A 23,833-nucleotide genomic window follows, 5' to 3' on the forward strand; every position below is an offset into this window, starting at 1 on the left:
TGTGATAGATGTCGTCAAACTTCGGCTACACTTTATCATACTTTTTGGCTTTGCCCAGCATTAACATCCTTCTGGACGTCAATATTCAAGTCAATTTCTAACGTTCTTAGTTTAGATGTCAAACCATGTCCTTTAGTGGCACTATTTGGTCTTAACCCCACAAAAGTAGCCTTGTCACTTTTAAAGTCAAATGCTCTTGCCTTTTGTTTAATAATCGCTAAAAGACTTGTACTAATATATTGGAAAAATCCTTCTCCACCTAGTTATTACTGTATCATTGGATGCATGACCTGTTGCAGAACAGAACAATTTAACATGATTTGGCAACCTTTTATTCTGCACTTTAAAAAATAAGTTATAAGTGACCCTCCCTCTGTATTTAGTCTTTAATGTTCTTGTCCACCCTTTTGTTTCTGATTGAGAAACAGACAGCACAAAAAGAGGAAAGAAATTGTGTATATATATATTTTTTGTGCCTTTAACCCTCCCCTTCTTTTTTCTTTTTCCCTATCATATAAATATTTCAATATTCACTATACTGTGTATGTTTATGTAACTACAATGTATTTTTATGCAGTAAGAATATATATTGTACTATATTTTACTTGTGAATTTTGGAGCATGTACTTATGTATATTATCTTTTTATTTATATTTTTTATTTTTGTAACTGATTCAGAGAGAGAAATATTTTTGTTTAATTTTATATTGATTTTGTTTTTGCTCAATATTTTGAAACAATGTCATATTGTCTTTCATTTGTAACTCTCTGACCCAAAATCATCAATAAAAAGAGTTAAACTAAAATAAGAACAAATAATCAAGCTGCAAGTAACAGCACCAATAAAACAACAGAGCAAAGCAGAAAATAAAATAAGATATTGTATATATACCTTTTAAGGTAGAAATGGATTAAAGTAATCAAATAAAACATAACATTGCATATGTACAAATTAAATAAAGATGAATCATAATTGAAGTTACAGAAGCTATTGAGTCACAAGCAGTGAGTGATTTCCTTGACTTTTAACAGACAGCAGGAATATGCTGCTGTCGCTTTAAGAGGAATGTAACTGATCCAGTACACTGATACTTTACACATGCGTTGTTTTTCGTCTGTTTCTTCCGTTCACTTAAGACATAACCTACTATGTTTGTTAAGATACTCGACAAGAGGGGCATGTTGACCTACTTCGTGTGTGAATTTGTCCGTTTAAGCGCTTCAAAGACAACTCAATATTTGCGCCATGTCTGAGACTTTCCTTATGAGCGCTTCGGATCTTCTCACAGCGCGCAAGCAGTTTTCTTCTGCATCATCTTGCACTTAAATGTTTAAATTGGCAAGGCTTGAATGAGTGTAGTTTGCTGTTCAGGTCTCACATGCACTCGCGCGCTCACAACGATGAAAGCATAAATGACTGGTCATATTAGGCTACAGCATACGTCAATCCTATTGAAATTTGTCTACGTTATTTGATTTGTTGTAGGTATTAAATGTGTATCCATCGACAAACATACATTAGCTGAACTTTGTCAGTCTGTTTTACGCATTATAATTTCTAACGAACCATTTTATAAATGCGTCGTCAGATTTAAGATGAGCCTGCCGAACCGTTGGTGGAGAACCGTGCGGTTCAATTTTTTACCGAGAATTTTTGCCTTTTGTATTGGAACAGTTATTTAGAGCAACTTATTATTTACTGACCCATATAATCATTTGTCTGCTTTTTAGTTAAATTTTTTATCATTTATAAATAGTGCATAATTATTATTCCATCAATCCCTTCACGTGGAAGACATTTAGTGACCACTAGATGGCAGCAAAAACACAATAATTATACTGTGCATTTTTTTGTGCGGGCTTCACTGACATCTTGAGAAACAGTAAACAATCGATTTTTCTCACTTCTCTCATTTCTGTGAGTTTTTCTAAGAATATGACTGTATAACACAATCATTATTTCCAGGTTTGAAGTAACAGTTCGCTGAAAAGGCCATAATTCGCTCTTAAACATGGACATAATATAAAGTATGTTTTGATGTTCAAACAAGATTTCTATTAGATTTCCAAGAATGGGAGCCAGTAAAACGACTGATTTTCACCATCAACACTCTTTCTGTCTGACAATGAGGCAAGGCACCTATTCAAAAGCTTGTAGAGGACAGGATGGGCTGCTTTAATGCTCATCTGTCATTGGCTGTGTGGAAATATTATTCAGTTAGAAGTATGATTTAATTACCAATATAATCAATAAGTGTTTTCTTTCATTAAATCATTAAGCTGTGTGCTTTTATCACGAGCTTGCTATTTTTACTCGGAGTGAAACCACAAAAGAGGAACTCACAAAGAGCTGCATGAATAAAAAACAGGATGTGGGTTAAACTGACAGAACATTTAGTTCTGCTAGGCTGACAAAGAGTCACACAGAGATGAATTAATCCACTGCATATGTTTTAAGTATAATCATGAGTTTTGATGTGTTTTATTGAATCATAGGATTAAGAAACAACGCTGCATAATTAAAGTATTAGATGATTGAGTGTTGTTTACTGAAAGTATTTTAATATGTTGTCTTGCCATATGAAACTGTCTCTAGGGAACACTTCCTGAAACTAGCAACTGACCACAGGGTGCAAAAGATGTGTTGCAAAAAAGATGTTGTTTTGCAGGAACTAACGAAGAAGGGCGGAGTCAGAATACACGTGGTGCACGGTGATTGGTTGCCAAGGATCAATACTCACTAGAGACAAAGGAGGAGTCAGAAGATGAGAACGACGTCAAATACTGAATAAATATGTGTGTTTTTGAATAATTTGGGTTGTTGGCTTTTGTGAGAGAGTGGAGATTTACTGACAACCCAAAGCTTTGTTACTCCTTTTTACATCTGATAATAAACTTCTAATCGATTTTGGAGAACGTCTCTGTGCAAATTTTTGAACATGCAGGACTGCCTCAAAAGTCCAACAGCTGTCAGCCGCATTCATGCTTCAACACATTCAACATACATCAATGTCTTTACACAACAGCGCAGAAAATCAAGGACTAACAAGAGGGTCGATGAATTGAGTGGGAGAAAGAGAATAAGCACGAGAGAGGGAGAGCGAGAGAGAGAGATACTGAAAGTCACAGAGCAAGGATTTCCAAAAAAAGACTATGAGATTCTCAACTTTTTCTATTCAGCTCGTACTTTATAGGTTCAAAAATTATTCATGTATGTATATACAGTATATCTATATCTACAGCCGTGACCATTTAAAAATGATTTCCTTTTTTTCTGAATTTACTATTTATAGGTATGTGTTTGGGTAAAGTTATTATTTTTGTTTAATTCTGTCAACTATTAACAAATTTTCTCCCAAATTTCAAATTCTATTTGCATTTATTTGCAGACAATGAAAACTGGAGAAACGATTAAAAATAACAGAAAAATACTTTGTATTTTCTCAAACCTCAAATACTTCAAAGACAAGTTCATATTCAAGTTTAAGCAACACAACAGTAATATTTGTACATGTATATAGGAAAAGTTAAAAAAAAAATGTATGTGACACCTCAGTTTGTATCACAGTTCCCTTTCTGTCAGTCTCTCGACGTTGTGTCGAGCCGACAGATGGGGTTCGTCCCTGAGAACCAATGGCTTCCGACTTCTTAGAAAAGGCCAATGAAATTGGCGAATGAAATTTGCATGCCGGACTCCGCCCCCGGATAGCCGGGTATAAAAGGGAGACGGCGTGCCTCATTCATTCACCTTTTGTTCTTCGGAGCCTTCGCTCATGATCAACAGACTTCGCTACAAGATAGCAACTACAAGACTGCCGGTTCTACGACGTGGTGCAGCGGACTGTCCCTTCCAGCGGCGACTTCCCCTGGGCGTCTCAGCGGTTCCAGAAGTGTTCGAGTTTTTTCTCTAAAAGAGCAAATTTCTCCAGAGTGGCATGTCCCGCTGTTCTCGTGGGTGCAACACACTCATCGAGGAGGGGGACGGACACGAGGTCTGCTTCCAGTACGCTGGGGCAGCCCTTGTGGATACGTCCTGCCCGCACTGCAGGCGGTTGACGATTCAGACGTTGCGTCACGGGTGGCTGTGTTCCCACGGGACTCAGCCACCACCTCGTCTGCTTCCCGTTCCGTGACAGCAGGACTACGGCCCTGCCGTCCGCTATGCCAAGCAGCGAGGGTGATATGAGGATTACTGTGAGCGCTAATCCATCAACCACTGGCTCGCGGACCGTTCACACCTCGTCTCGCTCGTCTGACGTTCCCCATGAGACGGTCCCCCGTCTTGTTCCTCAACACGTATTCGGAACGGTGCGTGATGATGAGATGTCGTTGCAGCATCGGAGGGGACTTACTGGCATCGACTCCGACGATTCCTTGGAGCTCCCTCCCTCGGGGGGTCGAGCAGGAAGAAGCGGACGTTCGAAATGTCAGCCATGCTTCCCGGCCGCCGGCATTGGGTTGCAGTGCACCGCACTGCCTCTCCCAACGCTCGCGGCTGGATACATGGTACTCGGGTTGAGAGCGGCTCCAAGCCGACTCGCCCCCAGTGCCGTGTTTCCCCGGAAGTGCATGAGGAACTAGTACGACCTGGAACGCCCCCTTCGGCGCTCGTCAACTAGTTCCATCGCCCTTTCTTCCCTCGATGGTGGGGCAGCTAGAGGATACGTCGATGTCCCCCAGGGGCTCGACCTAGACTCCCGTCCAGAGGCGGCCACTGGCCGACCTAACTCCCGTCCAGGCTGGTTTTCGGCATCTTGGTGTCGAGAGGTTACACTGCTGCGGGCCAAGCTGGCCCCTCTCTCCACGCTATGGCCATCCTGCAGGCCAATGCGCGGAGAGAGCTCCACGAGGGTAAGACCGACCCAGCGTTTATGCAGGAACTCCGCGGCTTCACCGACCTCGCTCTCGGGCGAACAAGGTGATCGCGCGGGCCCTGGGTCGGCGATGTCCACACTTGTGGTCCAGGAGAGACACCTCTGGCTGAACCTTGCACAGGTGAGTAACACTGAGAAAGTCCGCTTTCTCGCTGCACCCATCTCGCAAAGGGGGGCTGTTTGGTGATACTGTCTAGTTCGACAGTTAGGGAGCAGACAGAGGATATCAAGTATGTCCTCCCCAGCCGCGACTCGACCACCCTCTGGCTGCCGAGATCCCGTGCACCGTCTGCTTCCCAGCAGCCCTGGTCCTCTTCGAGACATCGAAGAGGAGACCACCACCTCCCCAACGTTGCCGCCATACTCAGTAAAGCAGACCCACAGTCACCTCGCCATGTGACACAGCGAAGTACGCACCTTCTCCCCCCAGCCTGATCGCCGTCGATCCACAACGGACCCTGGATTCTCAAGTATCAGCGCACAAAGAGCCATCAAGTGTAGCTCACGATATGCGCCCAACATAGCCTGCCACCAACCAGGAAATGTGACTCCTCTCCGGACCGCTCTAAAATTGACTGCTTCACGACTCACCTCCCCCCTCCCCCGCAGGCAGACCCTGCGCGCCTTCACCATGTCAAGCGAAGACCCTTAGCAAGTTTCCTCCGAGGGAAAGGCACCTTCCTAATGACTGTCAACTACCACAGGCGCAGCCCTCTGGATCACCTCCATGGTCCGCGCGCCCCTCCACGAAGCATCGAAGATCCTTGAGTTGTCTGGCCCTGGACGAGATGAGGAGATCCTGAGTGGCCTACCCCCTGCGGCGGTTAAGACCAGGCTAGGGCCCTGGCCACTACTGTAAGTGGTGCCTCTTCTCATCCTGGTGCGCTTCTCGAAGAGAAGAGAAGACCCGCGGAGTTGCTCGATTGGGAACGTGCTGTCCTTCCAGAGACTTGAGAGTAATCTCTCCCCTTCCACACTGAACGTGTATGTAGCCGCTATTGCCGCTCATCATGACCCAGTTGCTGGTAAGTCTCTAGGACAGCACAACCTGATCATTTGGTTCCTAAGGGATGCGGGAAGGCTACCGCCTCACCCGTGCTCCGTACCCTCTTGCGACCTTGATGCGGTCCTGGAGCCCCTCGGAGATGCCACTCTTTCTCACCTCACGATGAAGACGGCTCTCCGGATGGCGCTCAAAGGGTAGCGGACCTAAAAGCATTCTCCGTGTCCACAGATTGCCTAGAACTCAGGCCCGGTGATTCTCACGCTATCCTGAGACCCCGGCCCGGCTACGTGCCCAAAGTTCCCACCACTCCCCCTACACCAGGTGGTGAACTTACAGGCGCTCCCCACCGGGGAGGAAGACCCAACCCCATCCGTGTTGTGTCCAGTACGCGCATTGCGCCTCTGCTTGGACCGCACGCAGAGCCACAGGAGCTCTGAGCAGCTCTTTGTCTGTTTTGGAGATCAGCAGGGAGGGCTGTCTCAAACAGAGATTGGTGCACTAGATCATGGACGCCGTCACTACTGCGTACTAGGGCTGTGTATTGGCAAGTGCCTCCCGATACGATACATATCCCGATAGATGGGTCAGGATACAATATATTGCTATGTATTTCGATACGATACACATTTGCGATATATTGCAATACTTTAAATAGAAAATGTAAAAAGTAGAGCTAAAAATACAACATGCTGTCCACCACCTGGGGTTTTCTGTAAGGATAATTGTAAAAACATCCCTTACCTCTGCAGAGTGGCCATGATGTGTGATGCATGGACCTTTAGATCAGAGGTTTGGGTTCTCAAACTGTGGATTGCACCCCTCAAGTGCGTATCACAGGGGAATAAGGTGGCTCACGCAAGTCACTTAGCTGTTGTGGTGCATTACAGTTAAAACACTGAACATGGGCAGTATAAAACCCCTGCTTCATCAGTGCTGTAAATGCACTGGTGTCACATCCGTGAAAGCGCAATAAATGTCATTGTTACTTTTCTTAATAAACTTTTTGTCTAATGCACTGAAGTAGCCAAGTGACTTGTGTCATGGCTTGCGAAGCTTACAAACAGCATTATTTTACATCGCTCATTACTCGCCATGCTCGCTTCCACTTACTTTTGGCCGTATGTATATGACATGATTTGAAAAATTTTTTTTCAATAGTAGAGGCATCACTATCAATACATTATTAAAAAAAAAAATATTGTGATAGTTACATGTATCGATATTTTTGCACAGCCCTACTGCGTACCTGTCATAAGATCGCCCGTGCCCACTGGGTGAGAGCTCTCTCCACACGGTTTACAGCCTCCTCATGGGCACTGGCTCGAGGCGCCTCTCTGGCAGACATCTGCAGAGCTGCGGGTTGGGCTACACCCATCACCTTCACGAGGTCCTACAGCCTCCGTGTAAAACTGGTATCAGCTCTAGTCTTGCAGGCATAAGGCAAAACTGGCGGCCAGTAGGGTGTACGCCTATGACAGTACCTTTCTCCTAAGGGGGTCAGCGTACTAAACTAGCCTCCCTTCTTCTCCCACTGGGTGAAGAACAGGCACTCCATCCATCACTAAGCAAGCACCTCCTGCGGGCTGAGCAGCCCTGCCCCTTAGGCCGGGTACCAACTGAGTTATTCACAACATAGCTCTAACCGGACCTAGTGCTACCGGACGTTGTAACCCCCCAGCAGGGCGGTTCCGTCTGATGTATCCTCATGATTGGTTCCCACCTTTGTAACCCATGACCTTCCCTAGGTGGACCTCCACCTCGCGGTTAACTCCTTCAGTCCACACATTCTTCCCATGAGTTCTCCCCCATCGGTGAGACCATGTTGGTATCTCCACTAAACTCCTCCCTCCGGTAGGAAGTGGTCTCTGTAGCGCATCCCCCGCTTGAGGAAGTAGCGCTTACCCAGTGGCCTTACGGTACCTCACAGAGGCCGAAGGCAAGGGCCTTCCCACCTTTCAAGTAAAGCTCTGGGACCCCCTACCTACCCACTGGTAGGTTACAATTTCGCGGTAGCGCTCACGGCTGACACGCCCAGGCCAGTCACCGTCGCTTCGCTAGAGATTGTGACAGGGCACAGTGTTGTGGCATTTTCCATAGGAACCCCATCTGTCGGCTCGACACAACGTCAAGAGACAGACAGAAAGGGAACGTCTTGGTTACGGATGTAACCTCAGTTCCCCGACGGAGGGAACGAGACATTGTGTCCTTCTTGCCACAACACGTGCTGCCCACTGCAGCAGTCGTGAGGGGTCTCAGGCTCCTCATCACAAAGGTGAATGAATGAGGCATGCCGTCTCCCTTTTATACCCGGATATCCGGGGGCGGAGTCCGGCATGTAAATTTCATTCGCCAATTTCATTGGCCTTTTCTAAGAAGTCGGAAGCGATTGGTTCTCAGGGACGAACCCCATCTGTCAGCTCGACACAATGTCTCGTTCCCTCCACCAGGGAACAGAGGTTACATCCGTAACCAAGACGTTTTCATGTGTCTTGTCATGCTGTTAGTCTTTCACATTGCTGTTGGATGACTTTATCACTGTTGAAATTCAACAGACACTGGACTGGAATTGCCACAATACATGTAGAAATGCTGATTACATGAAAATTTGGAATGGTCTCTTCCTTTTTTCCGCGGCTGTATATATTCATATGTAAATACACAGTATATCACAGAAGTGAGTACACCCCTCACATTTTTGTAAATGTTTTATTATATCTTTTCATGTGACAGCACTGAAAAAATGAAACTTTGCTACAATATAAATTAGTGAGTGTACAGCTTGTATAACAGTGTAAATTTGCTGTCCCCTCAAATCACATGACACCAGGAAGGGAAAATTGGTAATTGGGCCCAATTTGGGTGTACTCACTTTTGTTGCCAGCGGTTTAGACATTAATGGCTGTGTGTGGAGTTATTTTGAGGGGACAGTAAATTTACACTGTTATAAAAACTGTACACTCACTACTTTACATTGTAGCAAAGTGTCATTTCTTCAGTGTTGTCACATGAAAAGATATAATAAAATATTTACAAAAATGTGAGGGGTGTACTCACTTCTGTGAGATACTGTATATTTCACAGTAAAATAAAAATAAAAAATCCTGTCCAACTCACCAATTTCTCGTCCCATTAATGAGTTAAGGATTGAGCCTGCCGATGATACCACAGCACATGTCTTGTACACCTTCTGCAGGGGTTGGGATGGAAACCACCGTTGAAAGCCTAGGCGAACAAATGGCTGCTCTGAACTATCCAGACTCTTGAGCCGAGTTTGCAGTTTCATCTGACAGAGTAACTCCTGCCTGCTCCTACTTGCATTTCTCTTCCCTTTGTAGAGAACCTTGTGCTTATTGACGCGAACATAATCTTTTATGACTCGTTGCAGTCGTCGATTTAACATGTTGGAGGACACATTTCCCTTCCAAAGACCTTCCATCAGCAACCAAGTGTTGTCGATTGTCTTTGTCTTGTTCTTCTTAATCCTTCTCTCCAATCTCATTTTGTATATATTCCTTAAATGAAGCTGCTTATATATTGAGTCAGAAAGTTTAAAATCTCGTCTGCTCTGGAATAGACCCCTCCTCTCTGCAAACCTACTCGAGTGGGTTTTTTTTAATTCTCTGCTGTCCCGGGCAACATGTTGACCGTCAGAGTATGAGATGGAAATTGCCTTTTGGGTCTGGTTCACCTGAGAGTCAAAAAAGTAGGTGAAGACAACGAGGAAGAGCAGCATCCAGACCACCAGGAAAAACAGGAGAACTTGGGACGATTGCTTCATGACATGCCGTAGGAGTGAGTCCTGGACAATCACCACCCCGTTCCACATCACTCACCCTGAAGAAAGATTTGAGATGTAATTTGTGGTACGGTATTGTAGATCTGCTGAGAAGACCAGCTCACACCAGCAAGAACTCCCATGCTGGTTAATGTTTCTCAGAACTAAGAAAATCTGGAGGGGACATCTGCAAACAATGTTTCAATTTCAAAGTGTTTCATTACATCTAGCTGTTAACATTCAAATCTGTTTTACAGTATGCCATTTATTAAAGAAGTCATCTTATCTATTTTGGCCCTTGTTGCCTGGTTCCACTGCAAAGAGACTCTATTCTGGCTGGCTTGGTGCACATTCTTGAAAAAAAAGAACCATTTACAACTAAGGAAAAAACTTAGTTCTTTTTACTTTGTGTGATAAATGTCATTACTAAAGTCATGGTACCTAAACGAAGGTAATATTTAACGTAAGCAGACTTTAAGATGCTGAAATGGTTATGGATGTTTAATCCTATACCAACCCGCACTGGATTATTTGGTCAATAAAAAAGTGCAACCATTTTTGACTTTCCATCAAAAATATTAAGAAAAAACGAGCAGATCTGATTTTGTGGACCTAACATCTCGATAGCTTAATGTACATACAGAAGTTAGTTAAAGGCACAATATGTAAGATTTTTGCATTAAAATATCAAAAAACCACAAGTGCAGTGTTTTAAATTTTGTTTACGTGTGTCAAATGTTTTCAACAATGTTTGAATCAAGAAAAAGACAACCTTCAAAATGAAAAATCTGTCATTATTTTCATGCCCTCTTGTCATTTCAAACCTGTATGACTTTCTTCTGCTGAACATAAAAGAAAATTGAAAAATGTTGGTAACAGAAAACGTCTCGGTTACGAATGTAACCTCCGTTCCCTGATGGAGGGAACGAGACGTTGTGTCGAGACAGAATGGGGTTTGAACTTGAGAACCTATCATCTCTGATTCTACTTTTGAAAGGCCAATCAACTTGGCAAATGGCATGGCACACCTGTCACGATAGTCGCGGCGGAAGAACCCAGATGCAGGCAACGGGAAGGGGTTAACACAGAGAAGTTTTAATAATTAACAAAAACACAAAACAAAACACCCACGATGGGGAAAACTCAACTAAGGCAGTATAATACAAAACAAAGATTTCCCACACAGGGCAAAAACGAAAGAAAACAAGAAAACTAGACTTACACTAAAATGACAGGAACCAGACTAACAAATAACACGGCAAGGCAAACACAGAAATGTTTCTTGGCAGGACAAAGGGAACACGAGCATGACACGAGGTATAACAAACACATGAAACGCAACGCAAGGGCACAGGACAATGAAACAAGAGGGCATTAAATAGGGTAAGACAAACGAGGGATAATGACACAGGGCAGGTGTGAAACATTAGACACGGCAGGGAAGCAATACATGAAACGAGAGGGGCGGGGTCAATGACAAGACACGAGAAAACACATGAGAAGTAAAAAACATAAACATCTCATGGCTGTCTCACATAAAACCTAAGGGCTCTGTCCTGATCCTGCCACACGACTAGGAATTCATAAACAAGAAGGTAGGACCGTGACAGAGCCCCCCCCCCTTAATGAACACCCCCAGGTGTTCACCAAGGGGTCGACTAACAAGACAAGACCGACTGGGTGACAGACAAGATCCAAATACACATAGACAACATAACCAAAGGTAAACATAACAGAATGACAGCGGGGTTGGGGTGAGATAATAAAAATAACAAACATGGGAGGGGGGTGGGGACAGACAAGGGCTTGTGGGGGGAACAGTCTTAGTCCCCGGCTGCGCTCGAGGGCGCGGAGTCCTTGGGGACTTAGGGGAGGAAGTCCTGGGGGAAAACGCCGACGTTCCAGTTTATGAACCTTCTTGTTTATGAATTCCTAGTCGTGTGGCAGGATCGGGACAGAGCCCTTAGGTTTTATGTGAGAAAGCCATGACAAGGCTGGCCGCAAGCTGGAAGGCCGGCTGCTGCACCGGCTGGGACGCCGGCTGCTGCACCGGACTGGACACGGGACTGGACACGGGACTGCCCAAAACCCCGATCTGCAGGGAACCACCCTCAGGTATCGTGACCAGCGGAGATGGGTAGCTGGTAAGTGCTAAGACCATGGACTCCGATCGCTCCGCGGTGGACAGCCACACGGCGTCGAAGTCCAGCGGACTCAATGCCCTCATCTCCACCCGCGAAAGTGGGTCCCTGAGACCAGAGTTAAAAAGCACCGCGAGTTCCTCCTCCCCGAAGACACCATTCTCGGCGACGTCCAGGAACCTGTCCACATACTCGTACACACTCGCGCTCCCCGGCGAACTCCACAGAGGAGGCGAGCTAGGTGAGACCGTCCAGCGTTCATGCTGCCTGCTGGGTTCAGTGATGGCCCTTGCGTTCTGTCACGATAGTCGTGGCGGAAGAACCCAGATGCAGGCAACGGGAAGGGGTTAACACAGAGAAGTTTTAATAATTAACAAAACACAAAACAAAACACCCACGATGGAGAAAACTCAACTAAGGCAGTATAATACAAAACAAAGATTTCCCACACGGGGCAAAAACGAAAGAAAACAAGAAAACTAGACTTACACTAAAATGACAGGAACCAGACTTACTAATAACATGGCAAGGCAAACACAGAAAAGTTTCTTGGCAGGACAAGGGGAAGACGTGCATGACATGAGGTATAACAAACACATGAAACGCAACGCAAGGGCACAGGACAATGAAACAAGAGGGCATTAAATAGGGTAAGACAAATGATGGATAATGACACAGGGCAGGTGGGAAACATTAGATACGGTAGGGAAGCAATACAAGAAATGAGAGGGGCGGGGCCAATGACAAGACACAAGAAAACACATGAGAAGTAAAAAACATAAACATCTCATGGCTTTCTCACATAAAACCTAAGGGCTCTGTCCCGATCCTGCCACACGACTAGGAATTCATAAACAAGAAGGTAGGACCGTGACAACGCCAGTCTCCGCCCCGTGCATACAGTTATAAAAGGAAGATGGCGTGCCCATTCATTCATCTTTTGGGCTGAGGAACCTAAGAGGCATTCTCGGTCGCTGCAGCGGACGGTGAAGCGTTGTGGCATGAAGGACACAACGTCTCGTTCCCTCCATCAGGGAACGGAGGTTACATCCATAACCGAGATGTTCCCTTTCTGTCAGTCTCTCGATGTTGTGTCGAGACAGAATGGGGTCGCTATACGAAATGCCACGGCGCTGAGCCGCGGCACAACTTCCAGCGGAACGACACTGACTGGCCTGGGCGAGTCACAAGTGAGCGTTACCGCGAATCGCAACCCTCCAGTGGAGTAGAAAGGTATCAGTTCCAGTGAGTCAACGATGAAAGGCTCTTACCAACGGCCGTACAGGCGGTGGCCTTCCTACTCTAGAGACGAGATAGCCGCCCGGCACCGTAAGGAACACTGGGAAGCGCTAGCCCCTCGCCTGAGAGGGGGACGCTACGGAGACATCATCTGCCATAGGGAGATAATACGTGGAATACCTACACGGTCTCACCAGTGGGGCGATCTCATGGGAGTAGTAGTGCGGGGCCCCAACCAGGGGTGTACAGAAGCGGTGGAGTCCACCGAGGGGAGGTAACAGGTTCATCAGCAGGGGAACCAAGAGTGAGGAAACGTCAGACGGGATGACCCAAGGGGGAGTCACTACTTGTGGAGCACTAGCTCAGGTATAGGGGTTCACCTCGTGTGGGACACTCTACCTATACTGGGCTTGGAATATGGGCCGCTCCGCCCGGTTCATAAACCAGAGAGGTGCTTAGTGATGGATGGGATGCTTGTACTTCGCCCGGTGGTGGAAGTAGTGAAGCTGGAATAGCGCACTGACTTACCTGATGAAGGGGAGAAGGCGCTTCGCAGGCGTACACCCAGCCGGCCGCCGGTCTTACTGCAACACGTGGGCAGACACCGGCTCTACACAAAGGTTGTGGAATCTACAAAGTGTTGGGCATAGCCCAACCCTCAGCTCTGCAGATGTCTGCCAGAGAGGCGCCCTGAGCCAGTTCCGGGTGAAGTGAGCTCTCACTGCCAGAGGGCCAGAAGATCTTGGGACTGGTTCACCAGAGTGATGGAGTCCACGATCCAGTGCGCCAATCTCTGTTTGGAGACAGCTCTCCCCTTCTACTGTCCTCAAAAACAGACAAAGAGCTGCTCAGAGCTTCTGAAGCTCAGCGTGCGGTCCAAGTAGCGTGCGTCCTGGACACAGCACGGCAGGGTTGGGTCTTCCTCCCCTCCTTGCAGGGGGGAGCGCCTGCAAGTTCACCACTTGGTCCCTGAAGGAAGTGGCCACACAGCCAGGCCGGGGTGCCAGAACCATTTGGGAGTCGCCCGGCCCGAACTCTAAGCACTCGTTGGACACAGAGAGTGTGTGCAGATCCCCTACCCTCTTGATGGAGGCGAGCGCCACTAGGAGAGAGATGAGGTAGAGCGGCTTCTCCTTGGGGCTCAAATGGGGCCCTTCCCAGGCCCACGAGAACCACATTGAGGTCCCAAGAGGGTACAGAGTGCGGATGCGGATGAATCATCCTCCTTGCGCCCCTCAGGAATCTGACGACCAGGTCGTGCTGTCCCAGAGACTTACCGGCCACAAGCGTGTGATGTGTGGCGATGGCGGCGACATACACCTTGAGTGTGGAGTGGGAGAGGTTGCTCTCTAACCTTTCCTGGTACAACTCTGCGGATCTTCCTCACAGGAAGAACACCAGGATGAGAAGAGGAGCCACTTGTAGGCATACAGTCGCCTAGTGGCTGGAGCTCTGGCCTGAGTGATCGTGCTCACGACTGCGGGAGGCAGGTCACTCAGGATTCCTCGTCATATCCAGGAGCCAGACGTGGAGGTTCCAGAGGTATGGTCTCGGGTGCCAGACCATGCCCTTCCCCTGAGAAAGGTCGTTCATCAGGGGACTCGGCCAGGGGGGAGTCGTCATCAAAAGCGTCAGCTCTGAGAACCAAGTCTGGTTGGGCCAATAGGGTGCAGCTAACAGGACTTGATGCTCCTCTTCCCTGACCTTGCACAAGACCTGTGCAAGGAGGCTCACTGGGGGGAGGGTGTACTTCCAATTGTGCACCAAGGCGTCCGTGTCGAGGGTCAGTGAATACCAAAGTGTCCAGGGAGGCGAACAGGTCCAACTGTGCCTGCCCGAACTGCTCCCAAATGAGCTGGACAGCACAGGGGTGGGGTCACCACTCTCCACGGAGCGTGACCTGCCGAGTGAGCGCATCGGCTGGGGATTTCACCAGCTGCTGACTCTAGAGGAGGAGGCGTCGGGCGAGTTGTGACATCTGCCGTGAGTGAATGCCCCCCTGACGATTGATGCACGCCACGGCATCTGTGCTCCAACGGAGCAGCACGTGCTTGCCCTGAATAAGGGGATGGAACCTCTTCAGAGCAAGCCAAGCGGTGAGCAACTCTAGGCAATTGATATGTCACTGCAGGCAGGGGCCCGTCCAACGACCCGACACTGCATACCCATTGCACACAGCACCCAAGCCAAGCAGGGAGGCGGCTGTCGTTACCACAACACACCTCAAGAACTGCCCGAGCGGAACCCCAGCTCGGAGAAAAGAGATGTCTTTCCAAGGGGCTAGGGTGCGACAGTAATGAGGCGTGATGGAAATACGTCATGCCAGTGTGCCACGCTCTCCAGGGAATGCGACTCTGGAGCCAATGCTGAAACGGTCTCATATGCATCAATCCAAGTGGAACGACCGCTGCTGAGGATGCCATATGGCCCAGGAGCCTCTGAAAGAGTTTCAGTGGGACCGCTGGTTGTCACCTGAAGAGACTCAGGCAGCTCACCACTGACTGGGCGCGCTCGTTGGTAAGCCGCGCTGTCATGGTGACAGAGTCTAGTTCCATACCGAGATAAGAGATGCTCTGCACCAGGGAGAGCTTGCTCATCTCCCAGTTGACCCGCAGGCACAGTCGGTCGAGGTGCCGGAGCACGAGTTCTCGGTGCGTACACAACATATCTCGCAAGTGCACTAAGATGAGCCAATCGTCGAGATAGTTGAGAATACACACACCCTGCTCCATGAGGGGAGCGAGAGCAGCCTCTGCGACCTTGGTAAAGATCCTCACTATCGTCCTCACTCCCCTGGGCTGGGGAGCAGTAACCATGCCCCCCGACTGTGCGACAGAGGGCTAGGGGAGCGATCTGCATCATCATCCCCATGGGGGATGGTTCTGTGGTTGGCAGACAGCCGTCTCGCCGGCGGCGGGGCCCCGGGGAAGTGGGCGGTTCTGTTGACTTACCTGCCTGCTGCACGACGCACCGTCGAGTGCTGACGAGATCGGCATGACGCAACGTCGAGTTGAGATTGGCATGACGCAACGTCGAGTAAGATCGGCATGGCGCAACGTTGAGTTGAGGCTGCGCTCTGTTGGAAAAAACACTCAGGGAGAAAGGACGCTTCTTTTAACATTTAGTCATTTAGCAGACGCTTTTATCCAAAGTGACTTACAGAGAGTTCAGGGAGCAATAAGCGATATGTCATACAGGAGCAATAATACAATAGGTGCTAATACCATGTTACTAGTTTCAACAAAAGCTAGACCACTACCTGTTGAGAGAAAGAGAGAGGGTTAGTGTTTTTTTTGGGGGGGAGGTTCATTTTGCTGTCAAGTATTCACAGAAGAGATGGGTTTTAAAGGGGCCATGAATTAAGACCTCAATTTTAACCCTAGCTTTTGTTGTATAAGAGGGAATCGTATTCAAGCGAACATCATGTAAGTGTCAGAACTGAAAACGCTCTTGTTACTGAAATTACAACTGTTATTGTCACCAGGCTCAGCGAACGCCAAGTCCTGGAATGCACCTATCTATGTCATAGATAGCCATAGATAGGTTGAACACCGCCTCCACAGAAAAATATCAGCGACTACTTCTCTAGCCCTGCCCACTGGTTCATGAATGACTTAAGCCACACATAGTACACACTACCGCATTTGTGATGATTGACAAACTGGTAACCATAGCGACATGTTTTTCGGCTAAAGATTCGTTTTGTCCGTCAGTTTAAACTAAACTGCTGATATGCTGTGTTGCCATGTTTGTTATTAATAAGCGCATTTATGCTTGTTGTTTGGTCTTAGATCAAAAAGCCTTGGCACTTAGGTCTTAATAAATGGTCTGTTGCAGATTTTAAGAATTTTTGGTCTTATAAAATATATAAACAATTTGTATTTTAAGGCTTGTTTTTGTCTTGTCTTTATTTTCTTATTTTTTTGGTGAAGATCTGGCAACCCTGTCACTTTAGCGAAGTGCTCTCGAGAGCGGCTAGCCCCGTGTCATATGTGCAAAAAAAAGTGAGGACTTCTTTCACTGTTATTTTTATTTAGAGCGACCAAGCAACAAACGTGCAACATTGTGCAGCGCCTGGTTGTGGGACTGCGTGGTTGAAGTTTATTTTTAAGAACATTCCTGCTCATGTGGGTGAAACATTGAGCATTTGTTCGCATCATTTCACCATGGATTCCTTTGTGAACAAGGCGCTGGATTTTCGGAGAGACTAAAATAAAAAAGCAGTGCTGTGCAGTCAATATTGGATCCGACAGGAATGGCGCAGCAATCTTATGTGAGTAAAACATATTTGTACTATGCGTCACTATTGCTTTGTTAGAGATCGCTTGATATGTCCTGATAATGTGTATCCTAACGTTACGTGTCTAACCAAATTCACAAAAGGCTCCAACTAAGTTTACTATGCAAACTGCTATCCAATCATAGTAGTGGGCATTACTTTTAAGTCTTCAATGCGGCACGCCCATTTAAACAGAGCATTGTCGAGACGGCCTCAAAACCCGGGTAGAAAATAGCCTATTACTTATTGATTTTGATGCTTTCGAATGTAAAAACCACGCAAACGTCATAAGTAGACCTCATACAACAGTATAAAACCATAAACAAGCCCAGTTCAGGACACCTTTAAGTAGTTTTTTGAATGTTGTGAGAGATGTGGTTGACCGGAATGAGTTAGGAAGAATGTTCCACCAGGAAGGAGTTGTGAAGGAGAATGAGCGGGAAAGCGATTTACTGCCCTTATGAGAAGGCAATACAAGATGCCGCTTTTGAGAGAAAGTGGGTGCCAGGCCCTGAAAAGGGCCCGGCAAGAGATGGGACGGGGAACGTCCCGGTGCGACTCAACAGCGGAGTTGTGGGTGGAGTCGTGCCCGATGTCCTGGGTCTCCCTGGGCTGTCGATGCTCCCTTCCCCGATGTTCTCCGTCCACGGGGGGGCCGCCTGAGGAGGGGGCGCTGGTGCCATGGCGGAGGGGCGGGGCTGCTGGGGAGCAGATGCTAGCCGGGACCTCGACGACCTGAAGGTGGCTGGGTCGCGGCAAGACTTAATGGTCTCCATCTGCTTCTTCACCGCCGAGAACTGTTGTGAAAAAATCCTCAACGGTGTCACCAAACAGCCCACCTTGCGCGACGGGCGCATCGAGAAAGTATACCTTTTCGGCGTCTCTCATCTGCTAAGGTTAAGCCATAGGTGTCTCTCCTGGACCACCAGAGTGGACATCGTATGACCCAGCACCGTGTCTTCCCTTGTCCAACTGCTTTAATGCCGTGGCTTGCAGGACTGCCATGGCGTGAAGAGCCGAGGCAGCTTGCCAGCAGCAGTGTGACACGAGTGTCGAAGAAACTTACATGCCTTGGAAGGGAGCATTTATACCCGTATGCACAGGGCGGAGACTGGCATACCATGCCATTTGCCAAGTTCATTGGACTTTCAAAAGTACAATCAGAGATGATAGGTTCTCAAGTTCAAACCCCATTCTGTCTCGACACAACGTCGAGAGACCGACAGAAAGGGAACATATTTGCACTATGCGTCACTATTGCTTTGTTAGAGATCGCTTGATATGTCCTGATAATGTGTATCCTAACGTTACGTGTCTAACCAAATTCACAGAAGGCTCCAACTAAATTTACTACGCAAACTGCTATCCAATCATAGCAGTGGCTGTTTACTTCCAAGTCTTCAATGCGGCACGCCCATTAAAACCGAGCGTTTGTTGAGCCGGCCTCAAAACACAGGTAGAAAATAGCCATTTACTTATTGATTTTGATGTTTTTGAATGTAAAAACCACGTGAACGTCATAAGTAGACCTCATACAACAGTTTAAAACAATAAAAAAGGCCAGTTCATGACAACTTTAAATGAGTTATGTGCTAGCCTTGTAAGGTGAGAAAATGACTAAACTTGTGCAAGCATGAGGATAAGTTTAGCAGGTAACAGGATAGTATGTGTGAAAACAGGTTTTAATATGTTTTATATTAATATGTTGAAGGCATTGTGCTCAAATTTACATCCATAATTGTACAGTGAGGCAAATCTGAACCAGTTTCAAGGTCTGAAAATTGACAGAGAACTAGGTTTAAGGGGTCTGAGCTTGGCTCTTTTGAAGAGAACCAGTTGTGAAAACATACTTAGGCAACCAAGAGCATGTAAAAACCTCACTACAGTACACAGTTTTCCGAATAAATACACACAATTTTGTGGGAGTCAGTTGCACAATTCCAGCTATGTTCTGGGAAAAAAACAAGGAAAGCCACAGCACTGAAATGATGCTGTAACATCCTATGTTTAGCGGCTTGTTGAAGGGCACAAAGGTGACTGAGTAGAGCTATTCTCATAAATTCTTTCATCAAACTATTGCATTTGATCTGCAAGCTTTGTATTTTGGAGCTGTGATCTTTAACCATTAAGCTACAGTATCATGATCACAAATTATAATTATGAGGATATAAATAATTTCACCTGCTGTTTCTTAGTCATTCAGTTCTGCCTTGTACACAATACACTGAGAGAAACAAATGCCTTTTCTAGCAAGGCAAACCACTGTGAAGAATCTTAAATCAGCAAAGCTTTTCAATAAACTTAAGTAATTATGCCATCAACACACGAAGAAGGGCTTTTTCAATGCAAGCAGAAGGTTTGTGTGGAGAGAGACCTTTACCTAAATAAATAAACAAAGCTATTGATGGAGGCAGGATAAGGCACCCTATGATCAAAATACAAAAGAACAAAACAAATGCTTATCAAATGAGGAACTAAGACCTTTCTGCTTCTTTATGCACCCAAATCTAAACAGAATTTAAGTTTCCTGTATTTTTTAAAAAGCCTTCCTGCCAGTCATATGCCAGCACTTGGTCAATATCCTCTGTTTGTCAATAAATGCAGTGTCTTTGCATCACGATTGCATCAGTTAGCTGCTTATGGACAGGGTGTGACATTTCCTAGTTAAAAACTAGTTAATAATCTTTATTAAATAATTGTTTACAGTTTACTGTTAAGCCGAGCCAGATAAGGATTGTAATTTTTGTTATTAGAAACGTATTAGAAACTGACTCAAATAAGTCAAAACACAAACTGGTTGATAAATGACAGTGTGCAACCTGTTGTGAATATATGCCTGGGAACACACATAGGCTACTGATAAAGTCGATTCCTTGTAATGCGGATAAACATGTCAGCCAATTGCGTACATGTAATGTTATGTACAGTAGCCTATAGGCATATAAATGACACGTGTTATTTACGGCAGTACATAAATTAAATCCATTTTAACACACAAACAAATTAGCCAAAACAAAACTAAACTTAAACACTTCGAATCTTGATGGATTGCTATGTTAAGCCTGCTACTACAAATATGGTTAAACATGGTTGCTGTAGCTAAACCAATATATATTAGCACTAAAACTGTAAAGTGTGCCCCAAATATCTTATAAAACAATTACAGATGTCAAAATAGCACGAATAATGATGTGCAAACGTAACGTTATCTGTAGGCGGAAATGTGGAGAAACTGTTCACTTACCGCAACTGATCGCAGCAGACTGTTCGCGTCAAGCGAACTTGGGCGTTTAAAATACCCTAGTGTGAATAATTACTGTACTAAAACAATCCATTTCGGTGTTATGTTGCTAGATGCTAGAACTAGATTATTTCTCTGACATTCCTTTCGGCAGTTTGTCAACGCAATCAATATTTTTTTGTTCTGCAGTCAAGACTAGAATTGAAAACTATTCGAGATGTCAAACGAATGCACTTGCAAGTCACCTACAGAGGCACGAGTAAAGACCGCTGTCTGAGGCACTCTGTTTCGCTCTGCAGAGAATACTCGTCTTTCTCAGGGCTTACATGTGCCCCGTCCGATGCTGGATCATATTGTCCAACTCTTCCTGTTTACTGTTTTGCTAATGAATAATTATAAACCATTATTATTATCATCAATATCATGTTATAAAATTTTAGACAACCTTTAATGAAATAAAGTTGAATGTTTTAGGGTGACACATAACTAGGTTTATTGTCATATAAATTATAGGCTATTTACAGCAGGGTTTATTTGGGTAGTTGACAAATAGGCTACATGTGTCCAATGGTGTGATGGCAAAAATTTAGAAAACAGTTAATAAAATATTATTTGATATTAATATTTATCATGTAAAATAGCATAAGAGAGAGTTATTTATCTTAATTGTTAGCAGATGGTTTCATACATGAACAGTGCATTCTGTCCATACATTTGTATGGTCCCTGGGGATTAAATCCATGACCTTTGTGCTGCTGTCATGACTTATCTGTGTTTTCCCTGGTAGTTTGGACTTTTAGTTTGTTTCTTTTGAGTTCCTGTTTTCCTGTCCTGTTTTGTAGTCATTTGTAGTTTTTTTGTTCATTGGTTGCCTGTTGATTGTCTCCCAGGCGTGCCTTGTTAGCCCTCTTTAGTTTGTGTATATATACCCAGGTTTCCTTTGTCTAGTGTCGATTGTTGTTAATGTTATGTTTGAGTCTGTAGTTTATTTTTGGATGTCTGTGGTTTATTTTTGGATGTCTGTGATTACCCTATGGATTATATAAAAAAACGGCATTTGGAGCCGCTCTCTGTCTTCCCTTGCTGCAACGTGACAGAACAATCGACCAACTATGGATCCAGCAATCCGTTTGACCCGTCTCAGCCAAGGTAATAATTCCCCCGAGGACCATGTGAAGACTTTCTTGGACATTGCCTATTTTTATAAATATCCAGACTGTGTGCTAATAGTACTGTTTTTCGATAGTCTACATCAAGGGCCTGTTTCAATAAGGAGGTTCAACCAACTCTAGGTTAAACCTTGAACTCAGAGTTGGTTTACTTAGAAACGTCTTGGTTACGTATGTAACCTCTGTTCCCTTTCTGTCGGTCTCTCGGCGTTGTGTCGAACCGACAGATGGGGTTCGTCCCTGAGAACCAATCGCTTCCGACTTCTTAGAAAAAGCCAATGAAAATTGGCGAATGAAATTTGCATGCCGGACTCCGCCCCCAGATATCCGGGTATAAAAGGGAGACGGCGTGCCTCATTCATTCACCTTTTGTTCTTCGGAGCCTTCGCTCATGATCAACAGACTTCGCTACAAGACTGCCGGCTCTACGACGTGGTGCAGCAGACTGTCCCTTCCTGCAGCGACTTCCCCTGGGCGTCTCGGCGGTTCCAGAAGTGTTCGAGTTTTTTTTCTAAAAGAGAAAATTTCTCCAGCGTGGCATGTCCCGCTGTTCTCATGGGTGCAACACACTCATCGAGGAGGGGGACGGACACGATGTCTGCTTCCAGTACGCTGGGGCAGATGTTGTGGATACGTCCTGCCCGCACTGCGGGCGGTTGATGATTCAGACGAGATGATTCCACCTCGTCTGCTTCCCGTTCTGTGACGGCAGTACTACGGCCCTGCCGCCCGCTACGGCGAGCAGCGAGGGTGATATGAGGATTACTGTGAGCGCTAATCCGTCAGCCACTGGCTCGCGGACCGTTCGCACCTCGTCTTGTTCGTCTGACCGTTCCCCATTAGACGGTCCTCCTTCTTATTCCTCAATTACGTATCGGACACGGTACGTGATGATGAGATGTCTGTTGCAGCATCGGAGGGTGACTTACTGGCATCAGACTCCGACGATTCCTTGAAGCTCCCTCCCTCGGGGGGTCGAGATCAGGAAGAAGCGGACGTCGAAATGTCAGCCATGCTTTCCAGGGCCGCCGGCATTGGGTTGTGGTGCACTGCACTGCCTCTCCCAACGCTCGCGGCTGGATACACGGTACATCGGGCTTGAGAGCGGCTCCAAGCCGCACTCGCCCCCAGTGCCGTGTTCCCCCAGAAGTGCATGAGGAATCTAGTTCGACCTGGAACGCCCCCTTCGGCGCGTACACGTCAACTAGTTCCATCACCCTTTCTTCCCTCGATGGTGGGGCAGCTAGAGGAAACGTCGATGTCCCCCAGGGGCTCTACCTAAACTCCCGTCCAAAGCACGTAGGCTTTTCTGCATCTGAGGTGTCTAGAGCTTACTCTGCTGCGGGCCAAGCTGTCCCCTCTCTCCACGCTATGGCCTTCCTGCAGACCAATGCGCGGAGAGAGCTCAACGAGGGTAAGACCGACCCAGCGCTTATGCATGAACTCCGTGGCTTCACCGACCTCGCTCTCGGGCAACCAAGGTGATCGCGCGGGCCCTGGGTCAGGCGATGTCCACACTTGTGGTCCAGGAGAGACACCCCTGGCTGAACCTTGCACAGGTGAGTAACACTGAAAAAGTCCGCTTTCTCGACACACCCATCTCGCAAGGGGGGGCTGTTTGGTGATACTGTCTAGTTCGACAGTTAGGGAGCAGACAGAGGATATCAAGTATGTCCTCCCCAGCCGCGACTCGACCGCCCTCTGGCCGCCGAGATCCCGTGCACCGTCTGCTTCCCAGCAGCCCTGGTCCTCTTCTAGACATCGAAGAGGAGACCACCACCCCATCAGCAGCCGCGGCGAAAGCCAAGCGGCCCTCATGGGAAGACCCCAGGGAGATCGAGAATATATCCTGCACCGTCCCAACAGCCCACTTCTAAAAGTTTTCTCCCTCTCTGGGCGTTTATCACAGCCGCTCTCACCCTCTACACGGCGGTGTTCGGCAACTCGACGTTGCGTCACAGCGAGACCCAATGTCGAGGATAATCAGCAGCCTAAGCACTCTCAATTGACGGTGCGTTGTGCCACATCATCGTCTGGGTATTATCACAGCTGCTCTCACCCTCTACACGACAGTGTTCGGCAACTCGACGTTGCAGCAAGACCCAATGT

General features: G+C 46.7%; 1 protein-coding gene across 2 annotated transcripts in view; it reads right to left on the reverse strand.

The window, feature by feature from the left end:
• st6gal2b (ST6 beta-galactosamide alpha-2,6-sialyltranferase 2b) overlaps nucleotides 1-20,891 on the reverse strand; it is a 36,176-nt gene extending 15,285 nt beyond the window's left edge. Inside the window, exons 1-2 of one of the 2 annotated variants that reach the window (XM_057328336.1) lie at nucleotides 20,559-20,891; nucleotides 8,995-9,714 (exon numbers count right to left, since the gene is read on the reverse strand). In XM_057328336.1, coding sequence (XP_057184319.1) covers nucleotides 8,995-9,706 — 712 coding nt within the window. In that variant the 5' untranslated portion in view covers nucleotides 9,707-9,714; nucleotides 20,559-20,891. Of the gene's footprint in view, nucleotides 1-8,994; nucleotides 9,843-20,558 lie in introns of both variants that reach the window. The other variant, XM_057328335.1, reaches the window with a different exon arrangement.
• Nucleotides 20,892-23,833: the final 2,942 nt, after the last annotated feature.

Source organism: Triplophysa rosa, unplaced genomic scaffold, assembly GCF_024868665.1.
Source record: "Triplophysa rosa unplaced genomic scaffold, Trosa_1v2 scaffold43_ERROPOS3730504+, whole genome shotgun sequence".
Lineage (NCBI taxonomy): Eukaryota > Metazoa > Chordata > Actinopteri > Cypriniformes > Nemacheilidae > Triplophysa > Triplophysa rosa.